At 45.6% G+C, this 26,148-nt stretch overlaps 3 protein-coding genes and 1 long non-coding RNA gene across 4 annotated transcripts in view; 1 reads left to right on the top strand and 3 right to left on the bottom strand.

Annotated features, from left to right (window-relative positions):
- TRAPPC12 (trafficking protein particle complex 12) overlaps positions 1–2,786 on the top strand; it is a 41,592-nt gene extending 38,806 nt beyond the window's left edge. The window contains exon 11 of the mRNA XM_026037070.1: positions 630–2,786. Within this exon, the coding sequence (XP_025892855.1) occupies positions 630–872 (243 nt within the window). The 3' untranslated portion in view covers positions 873–2,786. The remainder of the gene's footprint in view (positions 1–629) is intronic.
- A 5,802-nt stretch (positions 2,787–8,588) lies between these two features.
- ADI1 (acireductone dioxygenase 1) lies at positions 8,589–14,008 on the bottom strand. Its single transcript, XM_026037090.1, has 4 exons — positions 13,889–14,008; positions 12,845–12,964; positions 11,413–11,592; positions 8,589–9,740 (listed from the first exon to the last, which is right to left on the bottom strand). Exons 1-4 carry the CDS (start codon positions 14,006–14,008, stop codon positions 9,618–9,620), a joined length of 543 nt encoding a protein of 180 aa, XP_025892875.1. The 3' UTR covers positions 8,589–9,617.
- Positions 14,009–14,114: 106 nt separating this feature from the next.
- LOC112945444 lies at positions 14,115–14,333 on the bottom strand. Its single transcript, XR_003249012.1, has 2 exons — positions 14,259–14,333; positions 14,115–14,155 (listed from the first exon to the last, which is right to left on the bottom strand). It is a non-coding gene; the product is annotated as an uncharacterized LOC112945444 (long non-coding RNA).
- Positions 14,334–15,779: 1,446 nt separating this feature from the next.
- Positions 15,780–23,755, bottom strand: RNASEH1 (ribonuclease H1). The gene is made up of 8 exons (XM_026037095.1): positions 23,669–23,755; positions 23,462–23,583; positions 22,765–22,959; positions 22,095–22,194; positions 21,568–21,622; positions 20,365–20,449; positions 17,981–18,105; positions 15,780–16,154 (listed from the first exon to the last, which is right to left on the bottom strand). Exons 1-8 carry the CDS (start codon positions 23,716–23,718, stop codon positions 16,068–16,070), a joined length of 819 nt encoding a protein of 272 aa, XP_025892880.1. The 5' UTR covers positions 23,719–23,755; the 3' UTR covers positions 15,780–16,067.
- Positions 23,756–26,148: the final 2,393 nt, after the last annotated feature.

Below are 26,148 nucleotides of genomic sequence, written 5' to 3'. Positions count from 1 at the left end.
GCTGTGTACAGGGGGACGATCACCTCCCTCGACCTGCTGGAGATGCTCTCCTTAATGCACCCCAGGATCCCGTTGGCCTTCTTGGCCACCAGGGCAYACTGCTGCCTCATGGTCAACTTGTCATCCACCACAACTCCCAGGTCCCTCTCAACAGAGCCCCCCACCAGCTAGTGGGRAATGATGAGGGCCACCTCAGCGAGAGGGGTACACGTGAGATCAACAAAGAGCTTTTAGCTCCTTCTACTTTYGTCATTTGTACATTTGGAGTATTTTTCAATGGACTTGAAATTAACTGAGTAATGTCCTGCACTATTTATATTATGATTTAGATTCTTTTAGAGACTCAGCTGTTAGAAGTCTTTTTGGCACCAGATAGGTCTTAAAATTACCTAAAAAAAAAAGGGATTGGGATATAAGATTGATAGGATATTTTAGTTACTTGGGCACACACATACACACACAAAAAAAAGTAATTTGCTGGACAAAGTAAATTTGTTTTCACTCCAGATGTATCCTTTTTTTTCCTGTCAACACATATCTATATAGTTCTACAGTTATATAGTTCTACAGCTGTATAGCTCTACAGTTATATAGCTGCAGTTACATATTTACTATATATTTTTCTCTAGGCTAACAACAACGCTGCTGTTTGCCTTCTTTATCTGGGAAAACTGAAGGATTCGCTCCGGCAGCTGGAAGGAATGGTCCAGCAGGACCCCCAGCACTACCTGCACGAGAGCGTGCTCTTCAACTTGACCACCATGTATGAGCTGGAGTCGTCGCGCAGCATGCAGAAGAAGCAGGCCCTCCTGGAGGCCGTGGCCCTCAAAGAGGGCGACAGCTTTAACACGCAGTGTCTCAAGCTGGGATAGATCATTTCCAACTATTGTTTTCCAGCGAAGTTCATTTTTAAATCTGTATATACTCTTGCCAGTGTGTAAATGTGAAATAAAATCTCTTCAATTCTGAATATTTGGTTCTGTTACTACAGAAGCTCTGTTGTCTCTAGCAGTCCTGAGCACCAATGTGTAGATTTTGTGCTGACCTATAGCCAGCTTCATCCCTGCAAGTCTATGTCTGTCTGTTGGTTATGCCTCTTTACAGGATACACAAACAGGCAATTACTSTCATTCGTTTTAAATTGCATTTGACCGACTTTGTCTTGATGATTGCTATAATCTTTCAGTAATTCGTGAGTAAAAGCTACAAGCTAATTTCATCAGATAGCTAGAAGTTATTGATGGGCTATCAGTGTGTGTGTTACAGGAATGAAGCTCTGAGTGCCCATGTCTTCAGCTGCTGTGACTGTGCGCTCATTTACCCACATCAAAATATTTAGTACCTTTGTGTATTCAGCTATTGAAGGGAGCAAGTGGCAAGAATTAATCGAGTATTTAACATCTTATGCTCTCAAGTGAAGCCAGCCCCCATGCTGTGAGGCCTCTGTCATCTGCCTGAAACCRAGGGGAATCCCAGCACTTTTTTGGTGCTGTGATGCCACTAAATCTTTCGGATTAAAACATTTGGGCTGTGTAAGGCAGAGGATAACAGTGGAGGGTTTATCTGTATTCCTGTACTAATCCTTCCTTTCTTCATTACTATTTTCCTCTCTCCCACCCTCTAGCCAGTCTGATGTCACCGGACCGAGGATTATTTCCCACCTTGGTGGCAGACCCCTCGCTTTCATACACAGACATGTGTATTTTAGTTCCTAAATCACCTTCCTCACGCCTGTGGCAGCGTCCCTGCTGGTGCAGACGGATGTTCCTGCTCCTTGTGGCACGTTGCTCGCTAGAGAAGGGAGCCAGGGAGAAAGCTGAACATGTCCAGGATTGAGGGTGCCTAAAAACTGCTGGTGGCTCTGAAAGTCTTAAGCCTAGAGCTTCTCCTACGCAGAGACAGAATTTGATCCATTCCTACAGAATACAGGATATATTCTATATTCGTTCTGTATGTTATACTTGTATACTGAAACAGTGGATTGGTATGTACCCATCAACTGAAAAAAGAAGTATTTCTGTGGCTTGGCGTCCAGATGCCGTAGCTGAATCTGAGTTAAACTTGTGCAAGAAAAGCAACCATACGAGCAGGCTTGTCCTCAGGTACCACTGCTGATCGGTGACAAATGAAAGATTCAGCACCACCTGCTTCAAGTGGCTTCAACAGCTCATGCATATCTTTAATGAGTATTTAAGTACCGTGAAATAAAAGTAGTTCCTTTTAGTAATTTGTTTTACCATTTATGAGCTTTTATAGTTCTTTTAATATTGCTGTAATTTGAGATTAGGTGTAACAGTCATTGGACAAATTCTTGGGTTCCTTTAGTTGTCATAACTCATTTGAAATCAGTGTATTTTTTTAGATTTGATCCAGTATGACCAGTTTAGCATTATACTTTCTCCAAAACAGCTCACCTTTCTTGTGCTTGGGATTTCTTARGGATAGGGAGAAGCCCTGCTATGTAACCACTGCCACGGTGTGGAAAAGCTTGAGAACATTTTACAGTGATGTGTAAATTAATACAACAAAAAAGAGACTCCTGCGCAGTTTCCTTAAGGTCGGATGTTGTGTTACGTTGTTACCTGATTATTCACCTCTACAACTACAGGCTACACCTTTAGGAAGGCTGATTTGTCTTTTTTTAATCCTAAATAACAATCGTGTGATTTGCTGTCATCCAGCATGCTGAAAGCTCTATGCAATCCAAAAGGAAAATGCCTCGTATATTCTGCCTTATACTCGCTTAATGTGTAAATGACAGCCTCTGATCTGGTCAAAAAAGAGGAGAAATTTGTGATCCTACTCAGAGTCAAGAAACCATTAAAAAAAMCCTGAAAACATAATCCCCTGGTCTGCAAGTTTTTGCAAATTCTAATTCATATGTATTGCTGCATAGGTCTCGTTTCAGTGTGTTTGCTGCATTCTTATTAGTAGCAGCTTTTACGCAGAMAAAAACTCCAGTAGAGGAGGCTTGCACCGGGTGACCTCCAAGCTCACTGAGCCATTAAACAAGTGACATCCTGGTAGACTTGCAGAATAATTAAAATTTAAATGCAAAGGCATATCATCACTGCTGGATTTATGCAAATTGTTAACTGTTTATAAAAGGCAGGGAATAGTGGCAATGGCACTTCAGCACTTTATGGTTTAGATTTAACATATATACAAGCTAAGTGCTTGAATTTCCTGTACTCTGCCAGTTATACATCTAAATGCATACATTTAGATGTATACATCTAAATGGAGTTAAAGCATTACAGCTAAGGGCAAATTTTGCCCTGGAAGCATTAATTATGCCAGGCAATGCTGTTAAATTCAATGAATTCAATGGAATTTAATGAGGGTTCCTGGTGTAAATGAGGGCAGCGCTGGGTTCTACAACACAGCGTGCGAGTGTCATCTGGCTGTGACGGAGCCGTGCGACGCAGAGCCCGAACGAGCTGCTGCTTGTGTGCAGGTCTTAAAGCTTAATGTGCCTGAACAGAAGTTTTGCATTTAAATTTCCTTTTTTTATTAAAAGAGAAGCAAATAAGCTCTGCTTCAGACATTCAAATAATTACCTTATGCATGGAGAGCCAGATCCTCAAAAGGAATGAGGCCTCAAACTGCCGTTTCCAGTACCGGCCTCCTAATTTTAGGTGACACCRGTGTCCTCCAACCAGCTGGTCACTGACATTTTCACAGTGCTTCAGTTTTTGAACTGGGGCTCTTAAATGCTCCCCAGGAGGCACGTGCAGGCATTTTATGCAGACGTATCTCCAGTTGTATTTAGTAATGGTAATAAACTTACCTTCCCTCTCAGACTTGCACTCCRTCTAAGCTATAAATGAAAACAGGGCTGAAGCATCATGTAAGGATCTCGATTTATTCCATGTAGGCAGAAACAGCAGCCTAGGCTGCTGCTGTGTTGAGCACAAGCCAGGGAAACTCCAACATTGCTAGAACAAGGCTATTTTTATCCGTAAGTTCACACCTACATTACGAGCTCCAAGGATGCTGCTACCTTCCTTTTCCACCTTGATTTCTACATTAATAAAACATTAGGAAAAAAATGTATTCTCCTAATGAGGTATTTCACAGTACAGGGACCTGCGTGGAGCTTTCAGCAGATGAGCAGCAGCCGGGCAGTGCTGAAGGCAAACGAGCTCCAGCAGCAGCTTCCAGGTGGGAGCAGGAGGCGGCTTTCCAAGGCAGCTGGGCACCTGCAAAGGGCGGGTGAGATGGTCCCAGGCTCAGGGTCAGGGAAGAACAGAAGATGGCGGGTGGGGAGGGGGTCCGGGTGCTGCCTTGTCCCGGTTGCACCGGATCAACAGCCGATCCTGTCCTGGCGCTGGGTGTTTTTTTGCAGATAGCTCCTCATTAGGTACTAGTGCACTTGCCATGGTGTAAATCCCCTGCTCAGCTACCAGGCGGATTCCTCAACGTCGCTCAGCTGCCTCCCTACGCTTACATGCCTTGGGGAGCATTAAATGGCTGCCTTGGGGAGCATTAAATGGCTGCCTTGGGGAGCATTAAATGGCTGTCTTGGGGAGCATTAAATGGCTGCCTTGGGGAGCATTAAATGGCTGTCTTGAGGAGTATTAAATGGCTGCCTTGGGGAGCATTAAATGGCTGCCTTGGTCTCAAAACGGTCCTGTTGTCCAGCGAGGTTGCAGCTGAGGGCAAATGGAGGAGCCGAGGCCCAAGGAGGTGAGCGCCAGTCCCGAGTGCCCGTGCTGCCACTGGGAGCTGCCGACGCCATCCCCGGGGTTTGGCACCGAGGGGGCCCAGTCCTCCGGCATGGCCCACGAGCGGGAGGCCACATCTGAGGACACCATGTCGAGCAGCCCTCCAGAGAGAGGCTTTTCCTTCTGCCCTGCTCCCAGCAGGGCCATGGCCWGTGCTCACCTCAGCCAGCTGCTGTTTCTTGCCATGAAGACACCTATGGATGCTCTCATACGGACAACAAATTTCAGATGTTTCTTCACAGGGATAAAAACAGCCCTTTGGGACACAGCTGTGTAGCACGGCAAGCACTCTGCCTTTTTTTTTCCCCCGCTCTCTATTTCACTTGAGTTGCCTGCTTAGCTCCAGGACTGTTCCCTGCTCTGCTTTGCCTTACATGAGGAGCCAGGGCCCCAGCTCAAGGCTGCTGTGAGGGCAGGAATGGCAGCCTGCAGGGAAACACCAGCGCCTTGGGCCTCCAGAGCTGGGGTYTTTGCCATGCTCTATAGCATAACGTATAAGCTCCCCAGATGACCCACAAAGGCCACCCAAACCCGTGCACAATGGGCACTGCACCCGAGGTTCCCTCAAGGAGGGATTCCTTGCACCAAGGCCCCGGTGCATGTTCCTGCCTCTCCTCGGCAGCTGCCCTCCCCGTGGGCTGCAGGCCGCTACAACATCAGCTAAGGGTAGCCCCTGGGAGCACATCCCAGAACCTAAGAGCCCTTTAGKGAAGGGAGAGTCAGGAAAATCACTGGGATTGCAGAGCCCAGACAGGGTAGTCTCTGGCCATTGGCAGCACCCTGGCGTTCAGGAGACCGAAATTAGCCTGAGAGTCACTTGCTGTGAGGAGGGATCGAGCATGGATAGCACAGGGCTCCCCCCCACTGTGCCCTCCTGAGCGGTGCTCGGAAGCAGGCGCACGGCCAGGACAGATATTCCGAATGAGGGTTTATTGTTTGAGAGACAGGTCTGGCAGAAGGCTGGACTAGATGAGCAAGGTGTGTAGGTCTGTTCAATGTTCTGGAAATTTCCAAAGTCCCGGAGCAAACAAGACGCCCCACACGTCTAAAGGAGGCCTGTGTTTATACCCCTCTGCCTAGTAGGAGCGAGGGAAGGAAGTGTCTGTGCAGCTGAGGGTGAGACAACCCTTTCCATCAGCATTTCCTCGCAGGGAGCCCCAGATCTCACTTAGAGGCACTTATTTACTCCCTGCACACTAGGGAGTAAGTGATGTACTCCCTAGTATGCCTGCTTGCCTGATGTAGTGGTTATTAGTTCTGTTCCCTGGTTGTGAAATGGCTTAGTGTTAAAATATCCAGCTTCTCTGAGTGACCTCTCCTTGAGGGATACCTGCCCCAGAGCAGGGAACACATAAAGACAAGGAGGGCAGGGACAAGGAGGGAAGGGTCAGGGATTTTGTCAGCCCTCCCTGCTCACCTAACTTCAGCAAATGCCCACGGAGCATCCAGACAAGCTGCAGACAAATCCACAATCTCTCAARCTGGTCACAGGAAACACATCTATGTGTCACTTCTATGTGCTAGGAAAAAATTGGTTAATGTGAGAAGTGATATATAGATACTAAAAAGCTGTCTTCGAACCACGTGACTCAACACCATGAAAACCTAATTCTAGGAGGGTTCGAAGAATTCCCGCTATCTGGGTTAAAGCTGACAACATGGTGTTTCTGGTGTTGCTTATATAAATTTAAATATTTCATGAATGCACCAAGACTTCTACTAGCTGCAGTAAAACAGGCTCATGTTTTTGAAATAACGACAACAAAAATTCACTTCTCACTTTCAGACCTGTGCAAAAACAAAACAAAACAAAAGGCAAAAAGTGGCAATGAAAATAAACTGCATTTTTCATCTGAAATAACWGTATGTTCTTGCTCCTTCCTCTCTATATTCAGAATAAATGTTTACTATTAATATTTTTCTGTCCATCAGTAACCTCCCATGCAAACTTCACAGCTGCAGAATCAGGGTACAGGCCCCAAATTGCCTTTGTCCCCAGCTGGCAAAAATACCTCCCGAGAGCGAAGCTTTCAGCCTGCCAAGGACACCCAGGGCGCAGAGGTGCTGTGTTTAAGAGGGCAGAGCCCGCGGCCGCCGCCACTTCGCAGCAGCAGAACGCATCGTGCCATGAAAGTGAGGAACGGTGCTCAGCGCTGCTGTCGTGTGTTACCCGTGACAGCCCAGGGATGGCTGCTGGGCCTGGCACGTATATTCCTCCTCCGAGACAACAAAACAAGGTGGCTCCGTTTTGTTTCTGAGGTCACACTGTTGAAAGCCATTGCTATGGACAGCTTCTTTACTATTTATCCCCTCATCTTCACCTCCACACTGTAAATCTCTCCAGAGGAGCCTTCATTACCTGCTCTCTCCTTCCAGTAGCTCCCGCCGTCTGCCAGGGGCTGACTGGGCCATAAATGCAGTTCTTAAGATCTCGCTCCGCTGCTTCCACTGCTCTCCTCTGCAGAGGGAGCAAGGAAGAGCAAATCAAGACAGAAAGGCCCATAAGAGGGATGAGGAGAAATAATCAGACTCCATCAACTCCTGTTGGAAAGGAAAATAAAGCAGGGAGATGAATTAGGCTGGATGCCAGGGACTAATACCAGCACTAGGGGACAGCAGTCTTTCTACTTTCCATTCTGCAGTACCACTTGCGGGGGGCATATAAGCCAGAGAAATAAATCTTCCACAGGCAAGATTATTCCTGCCGCTTTTCTTTGAAAAATCTCAGCAGTTCATGGCGGGAGGAGGATGCCCCAGTGCAAAGGAGGCTCAGGGAGCGCTGCCAGGACCAGGGAAACGCTGGCTCTGGCAGGAAAATTCTCCCATGCACAGAGGAAGCGCCGTGGGCAAGTTCAATCCATCTGATCGGCCCACTCCCTTATAAATATTTCCGTAAACCCCAACTTTTTCCRTAAACTCCAACTTCTTCCAAGGTCCAGGTTCGTTTTGAGAGCTGCAAAATAGGAGTTGGTATTTACTGCATGGAGCTTAAGCTGCCACGCAAGCTCTAGTCAGGAGAGAATCTCTGTTCTCCTCACACATTAGAAGTTGGAGGGAGTGACCATGTATGTGCCCCGCTGACATATAGTGTCAGTGCAAAAAGCAAATTCATGGTCCAAACCCCCATTCCTGTGTCCTGTGCCAAGGGGTAGCACATACTGTGTAACTGAGCCAGCAAACCGAGGTCTRCCTACCTCTATTTTAAAGTTTAGAAACTGAGGCACTGTAAATGCTTTGTCCAGTGTTATAGAATCCTTAGGGTTAGAAGGGACCTCTAGAGATCATCGAGTCCAACCCCCCCTGCWCACACAGGGTCACCTAGAGCACGTGGCACAGGGCTGCGTCAAAGCAGGTTTGGAAGATCTCCAGAGAMGGAGACTCCACAACCTCTCTGGGCAGCCTGTTCCAGGGCTCTGTCACCTTCACTGTTAAGACATTTTTCCTTAAGTTCCTGTGGAACTTTTGGTGCYTCAGTTTGYGGCCGTTCCCTCTAGTCCTATCGCTGGCCACCACTGAAAAGAGGCCGGCCCCTCCTCCTCACTGCCTCCCTTGAGGTATTTATAGACACTGATCAGGTCCCCCCTCAGCCTCCTCTTCTCCAGGCTGAACAGGCCCAAAATAAACAAGTATTGGAAAAAGGAGTAAAAGCTTAAAAGATGATTAACAATTACAGCAATACTGCTGTTGAACATGTCCTTAATGTTAGGACAAGGGAAAAATAACACACACACACACGTACATAAGATGAAGTAATTTTATTAATAACTCAAGAGAGCAAATTTCCACATTTTACTGCAAGAACACCAGTTTTGCAGATCAGGGCAGAATCAGGGAAGCTGCACACTAAAATACCCAGTATGCAAATTTGTCTTGTGAACATTTTTAGACAAAAATGAAGGAGAGTTTATTTTCTTTAATTAAAACAAGAGTCCTGCGTACTTCATTAGCATGGATTCAGAGCAGAATGAATATTAATATAGCCCATCTCTCCCCATTTTACCTGCCAGAAATATCAAGAAAGAAAAATAAAAGGATAAAAAATGGATTCTTAAGCAAGTGTAAACACAACTGGCTAATGTAAGGCTGCTAGGATCTTTGAAAGGTCACAGTGATGAGGAAACATCTGAGTAACTGCAAAAAAGGCAAATGTTAAATTGTCAAGAACGGCAAAAAGAGGAACCCCAGGCTGGTCAGTCCTGCTTTTACCTTGCCTGTAGTGAGGCTTTGGAGAGCCCCAGAACAGCCTTCTAGCCAGGCTGGAGTCAACTCCAAAAGGATGAAAAACTGCTAGTTTTCACTCATCAAGCTGCTAATTAGTCAGTGGTTCAAGTCTAGCTCTAACCTGGTTATGAGCAGCGTTCCTCAGGGATCAAAAATGGGACCAATAACATCTCCATTAGCTAAACTGGAGATAGTTCAGGTAAGGATTTGTCTGGCCTGGAGAGGAGAGGCAAGAAGGGACCGAAGTGCAGTCTCCTTCTCGAGGAAATGAGGACACAGAGTCTCTTCTCAGGCATTCAGTGAAAGGGCAAGAGGCAGCAACCACAGGTTGCAGCAAGGGAGTTCACATTGGGCATGAGGAAAATAAACCTTGCCTTTGGTTAAGCACCAAAGTGGGTGTCCAGAGAAGCTGTGCAATCTGCACAACCAGAGGCTTTCAAAACTCAACTAGACAAGGCCTTGAGGAACCTGCTCAAACTTGGAAGTTGCCCCTACACTGAGCAGATGATTGGACTAGATGATCTCCATGTGATTTTTCAACCTAATTTTTTCTCTGATTCTGCATTGCTATGATTCAGTATATGCAAGTGCAAACAGTGAAAAAAACCACCATTTACATTTATTCCGATAGAGCTTCAGGCTGTTGCCCTTCTCAGCTCTCAGAGACCATTACTGTGCTTCTTCAGCCAAGAACTTCATGTACTGCTTCCGAGCAGGAAAATGATCGGCTGGCCGGTTGTAGGCTGTCCAGACTGGCTCTCCAACAAACAGCCTCATGGCCTTCACGTAATCCTGTCAAACAACAAGAAGTCACAAGTAACACAAGAGCTCCCTCCTGCAGGATCTCAGCTCTGAGKTTTGGGGTCTCATTTGCGCCTCTGTAGCAGCTCTCCAAAGCCTTTCAGGGYAGCCTGACAGCTCCACGTGCTCCAGCGACCTGCCCCTCTGTGCTGCTCTCCAGCTCCTGGCTGCTGCACGGGGAGATGCTGCAACCAAGCTGTGTGCGCCGAGCACAGAGCCTCCCGGCCGGGCAAGGACAGTGCCTCTCCTCCAAAGCAAAACAAGAGCTTTATGCTAAGTTTTTTGCACTATGTATTGTGCAATATATATATTTTACTTATATTATATATATATTGCACCATACAAAAGTATACAAAATAAAAGTATATTTATATACCATATTTTAGATATACATATATATATCTATATTTATGTATAGATATATCACTATATCCACCACGTTGAGCAATGAGGAATCTAATTCCTTGTTGCTTAGTTATGCAATTGCTTAGTTATGCAATGACATTTACACTATTCAAGCCAATTCAGTGCTTGAAGCCACAGAGCAGGAGCTATAGAGCCCAAATAGGAAATGCAGGAACCAACCACCAAATCCTGCTGCAGACAGGGACGGGTCTTCAGACTTCCAAAGGAAGCAGTCAGAGCCCCTCCTGCTGGCTAATCTGGTCAGACAGTGCCCAGCTGTGGAAGCAGAGAAGGGAATTTTACATCCCGGAGAAGTCTTCTACCTACCGACTTGTGGGGAGGTCTCTTCTCTTCTGTTAACTACACTGCAAATTTAGGTCCTACTGGCTTTGTGAACAGTCCTATGCACTGATTTTGCACTACGTATTTTGCAATGCCAAGAATAAAGTCAGGCACCTAAATAAAGTAGCTGGAAGTACATAAAGAACTTAAGCAGGAACTTGCAGGCAACAATTCTGAATTGGAGTCCAAAGTCCCCTAAGAAGAGATTTAAGGCATCTTGTTGAGGTCACAATTCCTATCATTACCCAACTCTCACCCCATATCCCCTTATATTTTCTCCACATAAAGAGAAAGCCTTAGAAATAGCAACTGCAGCTGATTCACTGTGAGTCTCTAAGAGTGGGTATTAAAAGACAGGGTCTCCATTTCTCCATACACATACACTGCACCCAAAGGGGTTGTGCTGCACCCAGTGGGGTTGTACTGCCTTACAGCAGGGTTGTGCTGCACCCAATGGGGTTGTGCTGCCCCACAGCAGGGTTGTGCTGCGCCCAATGGGGTTGTGCTGCCCCACAGCAGGGTTGTGCTGCACCCAATGGGGTTGTGCTGCCCCACAGCAGGGTTGTGCTGCCCCACAGCAGGGTTGTGCTGCACCCAGTGGGGTTGTGCTGCCCCACGGCACCCCGCGCACCCTGCCCACCTCCCAGGGCTGGCTCATGGGCACAGAGCCCGACCACGTGTGTGATGCCCCAGCCCCACAGCCTCCCACAGCCGGGCACCTTCTGCAGGGGCAACGCTGGGCCCGGCACCTCCTAGCTCCAAGAACTCCAAGTGTTCTTCAAATTCCTTTTTCCTGTTTCATACAGTTTGCTAACGAAGACGTGCTAACTACACGTCTTGTGGCACACYGGGACAAATATGAAATATATTCACATGTATTTGTCATCAGAACTTACTGTGATCTCCAAATACCTACATTCTCATCCAGGGTGAATCGGTGATATATGCCAGCAGGGAGGGTTATCATATCTCCTTTTTCCATGAAAATCCGAATCCACTTGTCATCCTTGTCTCGAACATCAAAATAGCCAGATCCATCTAAGATGTAGCGAATTTCGTCATCTAAGTGCAAATGTTCTTCATAAAATGTTTTTATCTACGGATAGTAAACGTCTCTTAAAATTGCTGAAGGCAAAAAAGCTGCAAAGAAATCTCATAGAAACATTTGACTGCATAGTCGTTTAAGTAGGTGATGTTAATGTTCAGTTAAAGTGGGCAATGTGGTCAGACCCAAGACCAGATGCAGCCCCAGGACACTTCTAGCCATACTGCCCTACCTTCTCTGGGGGGTGTCACTGACAAGAAGCAAGGACTGGCTACACACAAGTGCCCTCTGAGTCGTGGCAATGCTCAAACCCACTGGAGGGAGGGGAGGGCAAAGCTTCCCGACCCTGGATTTGGTCTCTGCAGTTAAGTTTGACCATTCTGTGCCCTTTTTCTCCTGAAATTTAAAAATATGATAGAGGAAAAGCTCTTTTTTTAATGCTTGTTGAAGGTCAAGCTGGCTCCACAAGCTAACAAACCTCATTTTCTGTATCAAAAAATGAACTACTGCCAAACATGGCCCATCTCTGGCATTTTGTAAACAGTATATGATCCATACATCAACCATTAATATTCCAAGCCCAGCAACACACTCTCCTGCAATGACCAACTCTTTGAAGGCCTATTTTCATATTAGATAGAAGCCATTCAGGTAACCTTATCAAAAATTGTCAAAAATTTTAAACCAGAAAAAATACAATGAGATTGGAAGAGAAAAAAAAAAAAAAAAAAAAAAAAAAAAAGGATAAAAAAAGACTAAAAAAAAAAGGAAATTGCTAAGGGAATGTGTTCCCCATATGTAAATTTACATCCTTGATGTAAATCTGCATTTTTGCAAAGATGCCTCTTTTAAGCAGTCCGACTCTAAAGCATTCTTTGGCTAATGGATCTTTTCAGCCTTCAGCCTTTCAGCTGACAACACCTGCTGACCTTCACCCGGACGGGGTTCTCGGACAGGGCAGGATCCGTGGGGTTCTGCTGTAGCTTCAATGGGACACATAGTTAGGGAAACTACCCTAAAAGTCTCTGAAGGCAATCTACAAAAGCAAAAGGCCCATGCTCTCCTAWTTTAAAAATAATAACAAAACTGTCTTTTGAAAGATAAGGACATCAGCATGGGATGTATTTTAAATAGGGAAAAAAATCTTGTCTCTGAAGAGCAGGGCATAYGTGTATGTGTAAGAGGCTGGGTATAGTGTGTGTGCAAGAGGCTGGGTATACGTGCGTGTGCAAGAGGCTGGCTGCACACTGTAGTGGTTGACCTCAGAGCTCAAATCCTCCTCCCAAAGCAGCGACCTGGRTACCTTTTCTTCGTAATTCGGAAGCTTGTCTTTTTGTATAGTTATTATATCCATCCAAGAATAATTTTCTGCTTCCCGAATCTCTTTCAGACGTGGATCTGTCTCATAGTTATCAGCATCCAGCTAAAAACAGGCATAAAAAAAATGCATTTGGTGTTTATGACAATTCAAGAAACTAATGTGGAAAAGCTGCAGTTACCCCAAGTGTCAAGGGAGAGGCAAATGACCCAAAGGGACAGTTAGGGTCGCTCCCTATAGGTACACAGGCCTTGTGCCACCAGCTTCCAAGACAAAGTTCAGTTTGGGGTATTTAGTGCGTAAATACCTCAAACTGGATGTTATACATTCRTGACCCCAAGCGTGCTGGATATGAATCCTGCAGAGCTACTACCCGATTATCATGTAGTCTAACRAGAAAAATGAGGGGTGATACAAACTGGAGCTGTCAACATCAGCGTGGGCTTCTCGAAGGCCTTGCTGTTGCCGACGTTTAACCTGCCCCTTATGCACTGCTCCCATGCTCTATCACTCAAGAGACTGATTCATTACATTTAACTTTACATATATCCCATTATTACATCACATACATTATATTAACATACACCCAGAGCCCCTCATCTGGAAGCCCTTCCCGCTGCTGCCACATCCCGGTTTCCTGAGCTGGGGAACACCAGCAGAAATGTGGCGGCCGGGACCAGTCGCTTCCACTCCTGCTTTTTCACGTGGCAGGAGCAGCTTCCAAGGACACGGATTTATTCGGGGCAGGGGACAGCAGCCGCAATGAACACGGGAAAATTAGGAGTGACCCCCTGGGGACTCCAGCAGTTACTGCAGAACTTAATAAAGTTGTTCTGGACACAAGTAACTTTTTGCTGGGTGCTGGGGGCCACACGCCGAGGGCGGGAGCGCCGCTGGTACCCGAGGGCAGCACCAAAGGCTCCCTAAGGCCGCGTTACGGGCGCCGCTCGGCCGCACCGGAGCCCTCCCGCGGCCGGGCCCGCAGGCCCCGGGCGGTACCGGGCAGTACCTGTCGGTCCCGGGYGGTACCTGTCGGTAGCGCACGCCGAGGCGGCGCAGCTGCTCCAGGCCCACGGCGCGGTTGGGGCGCAGGCGGTGCGGGGCGCGCTGGTCGTCCGCACTCTCGTCCATGTACCAGGCCTGCACCATGGCGGCGGCCGCGGGGGCGGAGCGGGGCGGCGGGCGGCCCTGCGGCTTCTCCTCACGCTTTTCCGGCACTTTCAGCGGATTTATCCCTCTGCTCTGCCTCACGGACCACGTTCAGGCTGCTTTGAGCTTAGAGGGTTGTGCGAGAAACTGTACATGAGGCAACAGGGTTAGTTTTTAACGTTTAGGGCCAGACAGACAGACACCCAGTCTTGCCCCCTCATGGCTTCTTAGAAGTACTACCGATTATTACCCTAACGCCTCATGTTCRGTGCCTCAGCAGCGCTGGTTACCCGCTCTGAGCGTGCAGGCACACAGGCCACACTGGAGTCCTGCAGCGCAGCCGGACCCGCCTGCGGAACGGGAGGCGCCTCCGGAGCGCCCGGTCCCTTTGGTTTCCCAGGGCTCCCTTCAGCCCTGCTGAGAAACCCTTCCCTTTCCCTCCTTTAAACACTCCCCATTCCACAACTCTCGCCTTTCTTCTACTCCAAATACCCAGCACGGAGATGGTGAAGGTTTGTACAAGTTTCTTCTCCCAGCTTCCCAGTTTCCACATCCAGGAGTTCTGCAGGCGGTTCRGTTCCTAACCTGCCTTTAGGATTATCCCTCATTATCTACCACCTTTTTCAAAGCTACTGCTTTCCTGAACACAGGCCCACAGAGCTGCCACCTTCCTACCACACTGCTTAGCTCACTTGCACCCTTTGCTTTAGCTAGACATTTGATGAGAGAAGGCCGGATAGTTTCCTTCAAATCGGTTCTTAAAAAATAAAGTAGATGAAAGAGCAAAACATAACCACCAYGCTCCTTCCTATATTAGTTTTATAGTGCAGTTTTATACAGAAGACAAAAGCCGCTCACCCCTTAACTAGCAGCCACCCACTTTGCTATGTCCATTAATTCATGTGGCTCTGAATAGACAAGAGCACACACTCCTGCTCAAGAAAGCAACTGGAATACAAAGATAGAGAACTAGTAATAAATCAAGCTTCAGCTCTCCTATTAAAATAATAAAAAGTCTTCTAGCTTTAATACCACTAGAAAGTGTTATTAAATGCCTTACCAAAAAAAGTAGACAAAGGTTAACATGCCAGACTTGTTAACAATGACTAACTAGGTATCTATAAAAACAAAGCTGTCAGTAGTTCAAGCTGTTTGCTCTTCAAGCACACAGGAACCATTCCATTAATCCAATTTTGGACAGCAGAAACTGCATCGACCCTACACAGCAGATCTGCAGAAGCTGATCCAGCTCCTGGTTCCATTTCAGATAAAGCAGACCATGGGAGAACAGGGAAGGGCAATTCAGTACGGCTAACGGGAAGCAGGATACAGGAAAAAAAAACAAGTTATTGGAAAGATGAATAAAGAGCTTGGAAAGTTAAGCAGTCTCAGGAAAAGTAGTAAAAAAAAAAAAAAAAAGAAAAGAAAAAAAGTGTGTTCTAGTGCTTTTTTTTGTGACCACCCTTTTAGTTTGTTGGTGCTAGTTTGCARCATGATAGAAACACCTACAGGTGCCAGAACTGGAGATAGCGTGAGCCTCGTGTCAATGTGACGAGGCTACTTCTGAAGCTACTCCACGTTAACAGTTAACACGTTAACAGTTCCTGGGTCACTGATCTCTCCCTCCCCCACCCCCTGTATCCAGCCCCATCCACACTTTTTCTTGGGGCTATTAATGATACTTCCGTACAAAAAAATAATTTATTTCACAAAAAGGGAAATACAAAACACAAATCAGGATAACACTTTAATATTAATCTCATCAGAGGTCTCATATATAGTGAATTCAAGTCTATATGAGACAGCTAAAAAACATTGACAGCAGCGCTTCAGTAAGATGGGGGAAAAAGCCAAACTCTGTATGCCGTTACCTAAATACTGATTTGATGCTAAAACAAACGCAACAGAAAGAAAATACACGTTTTTTTTCATAAGTTGGTGTATGTTTAAAGCCACAGGCCACATAGAAATACAGTTCGAAGTTCAACTCAAACAATGACAACAGGTCGAATGGTGTTAGTCCTCTCCTCCGACTGCAACAGTCTCTAGCCCCGAYGTGTCACAATTTCTGTTTGCCTGCTCCTTCTCTTGCCAGTCTATCGGCTTCYTCATTTCCTCGGAATCCAGCATGACCAGGAATATGCATCTGTTAAAACAAGAGTCTAGCAGTGTTATACATACAAGAAACCAAGACAAAATGGGGGAAAAAAGCCACTTCATCGTATAGTGGGTAAGTGCTTCTTAGAGCAGCARTCTCCTCCCATTCACTCCTTAGGTGCCCTTCCCAGTGACACTTACAACCTTTCTGTAACTAAGAGAATAGCCGTGCCAAATTGTGAAGAGCTTCACGAGGAGTATGAACCAGGCGAGGAGCCACCTAACCCAGCCTCTGAGGGGAGAGCAGCGAGACTCAGACCCGCCGGCTCAAGAGCAGGTTCCCACTTGCAGTGGGGTGAGAGAGAAACCCTCTGCCTTCTGTGACCGAGACACAGACACCTCCGGGCCACCAGGACCAACAACAGCCCCTCAGGACACTATGGTTTACACATAATAATTTTGAGACTACAGCTTAGAGATGTCAAGATGCAAACAAGAAGAAAATACCCCTCACATCAAGGAAACTGCTACAGCACCCCCAAACCTTCTTTTTTTTTTTTCTTTTTTTTTTTTTTTTTTAATAAAAAAATCCCACTGCTATATCTGCTATAACCCAATACTACACCTAACAGTAGCGTTTCTGGTAATTTTCACCAAACCCCAAAACAGATGTTGACCATCTGGCCCTCAGACAGTGCGCACACAGTTCAGGCTAATGTCTTGCTGCATTTGATTGTTTTCTTTAATGGACAACGTTCCACCTGCTGATGCCCCTCCACCCACACAGCCTTCCTGGAGCACAGAGGAAGAACCACAGGGAGCACGTGACCAAAAAGAAGTGCCCAAGCGCTGCTCCACTGATTCAGATGTAATGAGTAGTTAATTTTCTTTTACATGAGAGCTGTCTTAGGAGCCCCTGAACTTTGGCCTTAGATTTTTACAGTTTTACCTAACAGATAACAGGAASAGCAACATAAAATTAAGTCAGTCTTTAAGATATGACGGCCAAATCCAGAACACAGAGCAACATACACAAAAATATTTGCAATAGATTTCCCCCAGGAAAAGTGCAAGTTAAGAGGGTGTGAAAAAAGACCCATCCACTTTCCATCGACTAAAGCAGAAGCCAAATAAATGTAACATTATTAACAATTAAGATCATGGTACAGAGATTTGCTTCTAGATTCAATACTTTGGCTATATTCAAATTTGGACAACATCCACCTACAATATTTAGCAGTGAAATTAGAGGTTACAAAAATATGTTTCATCAGGAATACCAACAGAGATGTTCTTTTAGCTCTTTACTAGAGAGCTAAACAAYTGAAAATTAAAAATGGGTATTTTAAAACACCTTTTATGCCCAACTTTCTTGGGGGAGGAGAGGAAGGGGGAGCAAAATTGCAATACAGGAAACTAGAATTTGCTTATTTGTGGTTATACTCTCCAGTTATCTCCAGTTTGAAGAATTAATTTGACCAAGTTGCACTAAAGAACCAACATATAAAGAATTCTGAAATGCAAATCCAGAATTTAAGCCACAACTCAGGCGATATGTTTAAAATGCAGATTTTTGGGAATAGCAATTTTTCCTATTAACAGTTCAAGCAAACTAAAAATAATGGCAATGCATTTTCCAAGAAGTAACAAAGGACAGCCAACAAATATAAACAATTRCTTTCAATAATGCAATAGTGGTTGCAAGAGACTTGCTTATATTTAACTAATAAACTTACTTGTTTTGCACAAAACAGGCAACTTCATATTTAAGGATGTACAACAACATTATGCTCTACACAATTCTAAAGTCCTTGAACTATGGTCATAACAAAGAAGAAAGCTTAAGGAGTCATTAAGAATAAGGGAGGTGCTTACCCACTGGATCTCTATGTTTTTTGACAGTCTATCAAGTCTTTCAAAATCTTCTTTATTTATCACACTTCCTCCTGAGCTTGTTCTCCAGCCATTTGTTTTCCAGTTGTCGACCCAACTTGTGATACCTGCACAAATGGAGTTTTACCCTAAATGACACTGTGGAAGAAGCCAGCATGAACCAAGCCAGAGTGAACAACCATTCAGAACAATCTTCCTCTATAAAGACAATAAATGCGTACAAAATCACGGGCAAACACAAGACAGAACTTTCTTGTCTAGCTCTCTACTTCAGGATTGTATTTTTGCAACATTACTTGAATATCTGGCAATATTTTCCTATACAGACATTTATTTTTTTAAAGACTAGGTAGACATTGCACAAAATCATCTCACAAACATCACTGAACTGAAATGAAAGGTTTTTCTGCTGGCCTCCTAATCTAAATGAGAGCTGAAAAGCTCTACTTATAGAGGTCAAAGACAGACAGACACAAAAACACACACACACACACACACACACACAAAATAAGAGCGATGTCCTATGGCTTCTGCATATTCAACAGGATATTTCAGGAAAATACATAAGCACACTATATTACATTTTTTATATATATAATCCTATTTCTGCATATCAAGATTTGTTGATATGTACCCCTTGTATACAAAACTAACTTGCATACAAAAAAGAGACTGCACTCAGATTCTTATTCTCCTCATTTATACCAAAGGGTAACTGGAATTTTATCCAACATAACAAGTTTTCCTCCTTTGTAACACCAGTTTTACAGAACAATAAATGCAAGGGACTTTTCTCCCACAGAGCAAACAACTGCAAAGATGTTTCTTCCCYGCATACTGCTTTGGACAACTTGTATTTTGGCACAAATTAAACAAGTGGATTCCACTGATTAGCATGTGACACCCAGCCGTGAGCATGAGGTCCCCATGAATAGRGGTTCTTCTATTTAATCCTCCCTTTAGTCTGTGCTAGAAACATTCTGAAAAACACATATCCTGCTCCTGCAGAAAATGCTATGCTCAAGTCTTTTAGGGAAAATAAGCTCCTCCTCTGGAAGATTTACGAAACAGTCTCTGAAACTCTGAACGTTTACTGTCCCCTCCTCTGCTGTGCTCTGTCCTCCTGTTTGTAGCTTATGTATCCCTGGTACTTTCCACTTAGCAACCTATTAAAAAGCTTCTTCCACACACAAGCTAGAGGAATTTGAAACAAGACAGCTTCAGCAAGTCTTTCCTTGGCCAGAAATTGGTTCTCCCTACATAATAACTTGGTGTCTTTTCCAAGGCATAACTAGTTAAGCTGGCATCAGATTGCTTCAAAACATATTTTACTTTCCTGCTATGTATAAGTCACCCGAATAAAGGAAAAAATCCATTCTTTCTTCCTGCTCCTCTATTTTCACAAATTAGGAGTTTTTAAAAGAGCAGAATACCTTTTTGTTTGGAGAAAAATAAAAGAGGTACAATTTTTAAGTCATTCAGTTACTTTGTTAGCAACATTCATGATTACATTCAATCATGGTAACGTTCAATGTTCGCACCTGTAAGAATTTAATCCTAGGATTAAGATGCTGACATTCCACAACAGAAGTGGGGAAAAAAAGTAAATTTTAGTTTTAGATGAAGAGTTCCACAAAGTTTTTGCTTAATAGTAAACTCAAATGCTCCAAAATCACCTATATAAACAAGTTATACAGGCATATCTTTTGTCAAAATGTGAAACAGAGTGAGATACTTATGTGTTTCAGCAGCATCACAGAAATGAAATCTGAGGCTGTAGGGAAAAGGAGAAGCAATATTTACAGATTGAAAGGAGAATCAGTTTTATTCAGACATTAAGTCTCACTACCTAGATGAAGGGGGATCTCTGGAAAATAAAAATACGTTCTCCACATCTTTGAATGCAGGTGAARCCTTAAACACAAACCGTGCATACACCTCCACACAGCCTGAAAGCTTGGAAGCACATTCTAGGTGTATGATGGTATAAAGACTTCAGGTTTGCCTATTAAGACAACCAGAGCTACTACGGCAACTTCTGAGTACTCTCCTGGTCATCTTTAGTAAAGCACAKAACAGCAACGTTTTTGCAGGCACCATCTATCACATTGACAACAGCTGAAACAATGTTACAGCAGATAACGGCAGAGGCAACTAAAGCATTTCTGTAATTACTTCATTCACCAAAGTAACCCCAACAATATTTTGGAAGTTTTTCCCCAAACAGTCATGAGCACTGAAGCAAGTTTGGCATTCTCTTCCTTATATGCCTCACTCCAGTTCCCAGCACATTCTGTGGCCCTTACATAATGAAGCTGTGCGTGCTGTGCGATTAAAAATCAGGAAAAATAAAATCATCAACTTACCATTAATAGTGAACTTGCTATCAGTGTAGATAATTAGTTTCTTGATGTTTTGACTCTTTGCTTGCTCTATTGCTTTGCAGGCTGCCTTAAGAATATTTCAACAGAATCACAGTTCAGAACAGGCTTTTGGACAGATACAGTCAAAATACCAAAAAATACCTATGCTAATACATMAGAATGACAGAGAATGCTATTGTAGTTTCTCCATCAGCAAGTACCAGCAAGCTTTAGCGCAGAGATTCCCCAAATTAAGTGGTCATCTGCATGGCAAAAACAAACAGAAAGCCACTTAAGTTTCATCAGCAGAGGAAGAAAGTTCTAATCTTCAATTCAGGAGTGCAGGAGCAGCTTTCTGCCCAAAAGATTAACTATGCAAGGGTCTAGCAACTGCACAGAAGGTTTTAGCCACTTAAGCTTAAGCTCTGGAGAGCAAGAGTTCACCCCAGCACTTAGCCATACCTAAAAGGTTTCTCTTTTTTGCTGCCAAGAAGTGTTTTAAAAGCTAGGAAAAGTTAAGTCTGTGTGGAGAGCTAAGMAGCTCTCCAGTGATAAGTCAGACACACCCCCATCACTTTGCCTGTCCCTCACTGAACGGAACTCCCCCTCTGCCCCAATGTTTATTTAAAAAAACAGAMCAGTTCCCCATTCTGTTTTACCTCCAAACACCCAATGCACGGCAGCAACAGTACCAGAGCTAGGATAATAATGGTGAGATTAAACTTGCTGCTGCCAATAGCAAAACATGAGATTAAATTTGCTGTTGCCAACCGCAGAAACGGAAATTACTCCTGTGAGCCCATGGCAGTTTGTCCTCCTTAGCTAAGAAAGGAAACCACTGATGACAAAAGCAATGAAATCTCCTATTAACCAGCATTAACAGCTCTCACTCTAAAATCTGAGACAAGCACGTTGCAAACACTGGACACACTGTAGAGATTTGAGAACCAGACTTTCTTAATGCAAGGTAAATAGTTATGATTGGCCTGATGACATCTGGAAAGTTCTCAAGATGGGAGTTATTACTCCTCCAAATCCAGTAAGGATCAACAAAACCTGAAGACGGGCATCTGTTTCAGGCCATAACTCTAACTGCATACTCCTCTCACGGCTCTGTAACTGGTTTCTGAAGGCTAGAGTCGGGACAGCTGTGAGCTCACCGTTCTGTTCCACAAACGGAGGCGTTYCATGATGTTTGCTACTTACATGTATTTCAGCTCTTTGATTAGTCTGCCGTCCAGGAAGCCTTTCACTGGTATTTCTGAGATCATGAAACAAATATGTCAGTTATTCAAAGCGTCCCTAGTAGTGCACAAATCACTGCTCTTCAGAAAAATATAAAGACAGGAGCTTTTTTTGATAACGGAAGAGGGATGGAGATTCTAGTTGTAGCTTAAGTCTAAAGAGTGCGACAAACATTTTTGGACCTACTGTCAAAAGGCAGTTACCTTTATTGCCTTCTGTGTACATCTAGAATTATTTTAAGGCTTTTTGTATCTACTGGATTATAACTTCATCCCCCCAAAAATGTTATTTCCAATTGATTTCTCTTACATTCTTATGTCCTAGAGAAGCTGATTTCTGTCATTCTTAGCAACTCATTCTCACAGTACTAAGAGGAGATTCAATAGTGGGGTTGCATTCTCAAAAGAAAGCTGCTGTTTTAAGTCAGACACAAAACAAAGATTAGTGTATGTCCCTTTTTAAAATGATTAAGTCATACAGTTACTTACAAAGGGTGGCCTGGTCCCCAGTAGACACCTATTCCAGCACGTGCCCTATTACGCCCATTACTTGAGCAGCAACCATCCGTATACACAACTGCAAAGTCACCTACAAAAGATAATCAGAAGTTCAAGTAGTTCTGCAAAGATGCAGCCCCAAAGCAACATAGAAAAGTCTGTATGTAGAGTAAGCCCCAAGACATCCTTCTACAAAGAGCGCTTCAAAGTGTTATCTGAGAAGCCATATAGTAAAGCATGACACCAGAAACTTGACTGCAGCTTCATCCACTCCACTGCAGCTCCCAAGCTGCAGCCTCAAACATCATGTCTGCCTGGAGCTCCATATTCTCACTACAGCTCCCTCTTTCTTCAGTCAAGACCAGGCTTACCAGCTACACCTGTATCTTCCCACCAGCTCTTTAATCAAGTTGGACATAAAACACATCTATACTGACCACACTAACCTACATGCAGAAACAACTGAAAGCAACTAATAWCATGTTGATAAAAAAGAAAGTGAAGATGTCTCAAATTTCCATTTTGAAAACAAACACTGTGACACTGGTGCATCCAATCTCATCAACTCTCTCTAAAAGTCCTTCGCTATTTACTCTTGTAATTATCAAGAACAGGAGSAACCTCCAAAAATAAAAATAACACAAATAATAAGAGAGCTCACCCATGTATGAAAATTGATCTTCACTGACCGTGGGCACTGTGCACGTTTCATCAGGTTTTATGCGTTTTGGGCCATGTTCCTCAGATGTAGACTGCTCATATGGCCTCTTGCACTGACTGCCACATAGGAAGTCACTTTCTGCCTCCCCTCTGCAGCTGGCATTTTCCTGTGTTATGGTTGCAGGACCTTGTGTCTCTTAAGACAGAGAAGAAAAGTCAAGTTATACATAAGWGTTCAGTTTTATTCTGAAAAACACTATTTAAGGAGTTAATGTTAAYGTTTCTCCTTAATAATCCAAACCTGCTACATTTGATGCTCTCCTACAGCACCCAAAAGTACCGTAGGAAAAACACACATGTAAACACAAGCCCTTCTTAGTTCTAAGTGAGATTCCAGTTAAGCCACATACGTTACAAGCCTTCATAAGGTAGAGACATGCTACAAGCAAGACCCTGCAGGTCTTTAGAGGGCTGTTTTCATTGCCCATGCACATTCACAGCTCTGCCGGGATGCCAAGGCCACCGCTGCGCCCTGGTAGAAGCAAACGCATTGAAGCTGCAACAGGCGGGTGCCGCCACCCCCGCAGCTGCGAACAAGCCGGAGGAGCGGAGGCAGCCGCGCCGGCAGCCCCCTCCCTACCCGCTTCCCCCGGTAACCGGCAGCGGGGCGGAGGCGACGGGAAGGGAGGAGGCGCTACCTGCGGGCCGCGGCGGCAGCGCCGCGGGGCCGGCGCCCACGAAGGCCCAGGCCTCCTTCTCGGTGGCGAATTTCTTGAAGCTGGCGGCGGGGAACCTGTTCACCTGCTCCTGACACTCCGCCCTGCAACACAGGCGGCGGGTGAGCGGCGGGCAGCGGCTGCCACTCCCGCGCGGCCCCGGTGGCGGCGGCCCGAGCCCTCCCTTACCACGTGCGGAAGACGCCCGTGCGCCGTCCGCGGCGCACCGCGTAGAACATGGCGCCGCCCCGGGAGCCAAGGCACGCRCGGGCAAGCACCGCGACCAGCCACCGCAACATGGCGCGGGGCCGCGGCCGCCGCCATGCGCGCCCCGCCCCGCGGCACGCCCCCGCCCGCCCCGCCGCCAACTGCGCACGCGCACCCCACCCCTGCCCCCGCAGCGCATGCGCGTTGCGGCTCCCACCGCGGCGACGCAGCTCCGCGTCCGCCTGCGCATGCGCGATGGCGGCTCCCGCCTGCTGCGCAGAGATAACCGACCGCGCGTACGGTGTCACAGCGCTCCGCTACGGGTCGCGAGCGGGGCCAAACTGCCCGGAAAAGCGGTTTTCGTCGCGGACGCGACGCAGCAGAAGTATTGGAAATTGGGTGTTAGGCTCCGCAAATGCAGGAGATTTGCAGGCGGATTTCAAGGGCTTTTCCTAAAATAAAAAGAAAAAAACAGAATCTTTTTGAATTGCTTCATGGKCTTGTATCATATGTTGGGAGGAGTGACATAAACACTAGAGCTAAAAGTGCTTTTAGTGTCAAGTGAGAGCCTTATATATCAAGTGGTTGTAACTGCAGAGGCTTTAAGGAAAGCACTGGAGACCACAAAAGTTGAAAAAAAAAGATTAATATTTTTTATTTTAAAATATGACTAAATTTATGTTAAAATATAACTAAATTAACCTTTGCTTGGGGGAGGAAATGATGTATGATATTGTGGAAGTTTACACAACCTGCTCATTGTGGAAGCCTGAGGATCGGCATGATATATTTAAGGCCTGGCGCACAAAACAGTGTTCACATTTAAGAAACTTATGCAATATTAAGTGCTGAATATCGTATATAAATATTAAAGCCATGTAGCAGATCCCAGCGAGGACAACTGCAGAGACCAGGAAACTCGCATCACTGTAAYGCTCAGTTTAGGGTGGAAAGTGTCCAGTTGTGGCATTTAGGCTGCTTTTGTGGGTGCAGCTGGGGAGAATTTCACTGTCTTTCTGCCCAATTCTTCTCCGCATTGTACCCTTCGTCCAAAAGGAAAAGCCCTGCAGGAGGCTTTACCTCTGGCTGCAAATAAAACCCAGTGCGTAGGGTGAAGGATCAGATCCTTGGTTATTGAAACTTCTATGAAAAAACTCTATGAAATCCCACCAATGTCCTCTGTTAAAGTTCTTTCCTGCCTATCCAAGTAATGATGTTGTTCCTGCACTGAGCTCCAATGGTTCTTAGTCCCTAATGAGTCATTAAAACGAATGGAGCATCACCCAAGAACAAATGTTCACCTAGAACTTGCTGGAAAATCCTTCGTCCCCATTTAGCCTTCTCATCTTGAAAAACGTTTGAGGAAGGATCATCGTTGACAGGAGATGTAAAAGTCAATATATTTAGTGCATCAAAAGGCCTGGGGCTCAAGGTCATTGAGCTGGTTCTCTCAGCACATCCCCCTGTTTAAATCAAGGAGAGCGTGTTCCAGATGAGCTCCTCATAGCAGTGGCCTCTGAAATAATGAGCGCTACCTTGCCCAGGGATATTAAAAGTTAACGCATTGATTTGTAGYGTCCGTGTGCATCCCCTGACAGTGCAATACATCAGGCTTCAAAGAACCCTGTGTATCTCAGGTCGGAACAGATGTTCGGCCCCCTCTGCCATTCCGTGACCTTGGGGAGCTCAGTGTGGGACGCAGCGAGGGCTCTGCAGTGCGAGTGGCTGCCGCGGGCATGTGGCCTCCATGTTGCCTGCAGCTCCTCCTGCCTGCCCTGGGCACTGTCACCTCCCGGTAGAGAAAGGGTGAGAGTTTGGTGCCTAAAATGTCCCAGCTTGGCTTGTGGTAGGAGCGCAGGACAGGAGGGCAGTGTGCCCTGGTGGCCAAGAAGGCCAATGGGATCCTGGCTGCATCAGGAGSAGTGTTGCCAGCAGGTCAAGGGAGGGGATCCTGCCCCTCTGCTCAGCTCCGGTGAGRCCGCACCTGGAGTATTGGGGGCAGTTCTGGGCTCCCCAGTATAAGACAGATGTGGATCTTCTAGAGAGGGTCCAGGGGAGAGCAACAAAGATGATTAAGGGACTGGAGCATCTCTCGTATGAGGAAAGACTAAGCAAGGTGGACCTGTTTCGCCTGGAGAAGAGAAGGCCGAGAGGGGATCTGATCAATATGTGTAAATATTCACCCTGAAGGGTGAATGTAAAGAAGATGGGGCCAAACTCTTCTCAGTGGTGGCCAGTGACAGGACAAGGGGTAATGGGTACAAGCTGAAACACAGGAGGTTTCATTCCTATATAAGGAAGAACRTYTTCACTGTGAGGGTGACAGAGCCCTGGCACAGGCTGCCCAGRGAGGTTGTGGAGTCTCCTTCTCTGGCGATCTTCCAAACCCGCCTGGACCCCACCCTGTGCCCCGTGCTCTGGGTGTCCCTGCTGGAGCAGGGGGGTTGGACTGGATGRTCTCT

This window comes from Nothoprocta perdicaria, unplaced genomic scaffold (assembly GCF_003342845.1).
Source record: "Nothoprocta perdicaria isolate Ctin4 unplaced genomic scaffold, notPer1 scaffold_19, whole genome shotgun sequence".
Lineage (NCBI taxonomy): Eukaryota > Metazoa > Chordata > Aves > Tinamiformes > Tinamidae > Nothoprocta > Nothoprocta perdicaria.
Note: the sequence above shows the minus strand (reverse complement) of the source record. Positions and strands in the feature narration are given on the sequence as shown.

Excerpts from the sequence above, each read along its gene's own strand:
- ADI1 (XM_026037090.1), bottom strand. The coding sequence starts at position 14,008 with ATGGTGCAGGCCTGGTACATGGACGAGAGTGCGGACGACCAGCGCGCC. Across the intron at positions 9,741-11,412 it reads GATTCACCCTGGATGAGAAT|GATTACGTGAAGGCCATGAG; the intron begins GTAGGTATTTGG and ends GTTGTTTGACAG.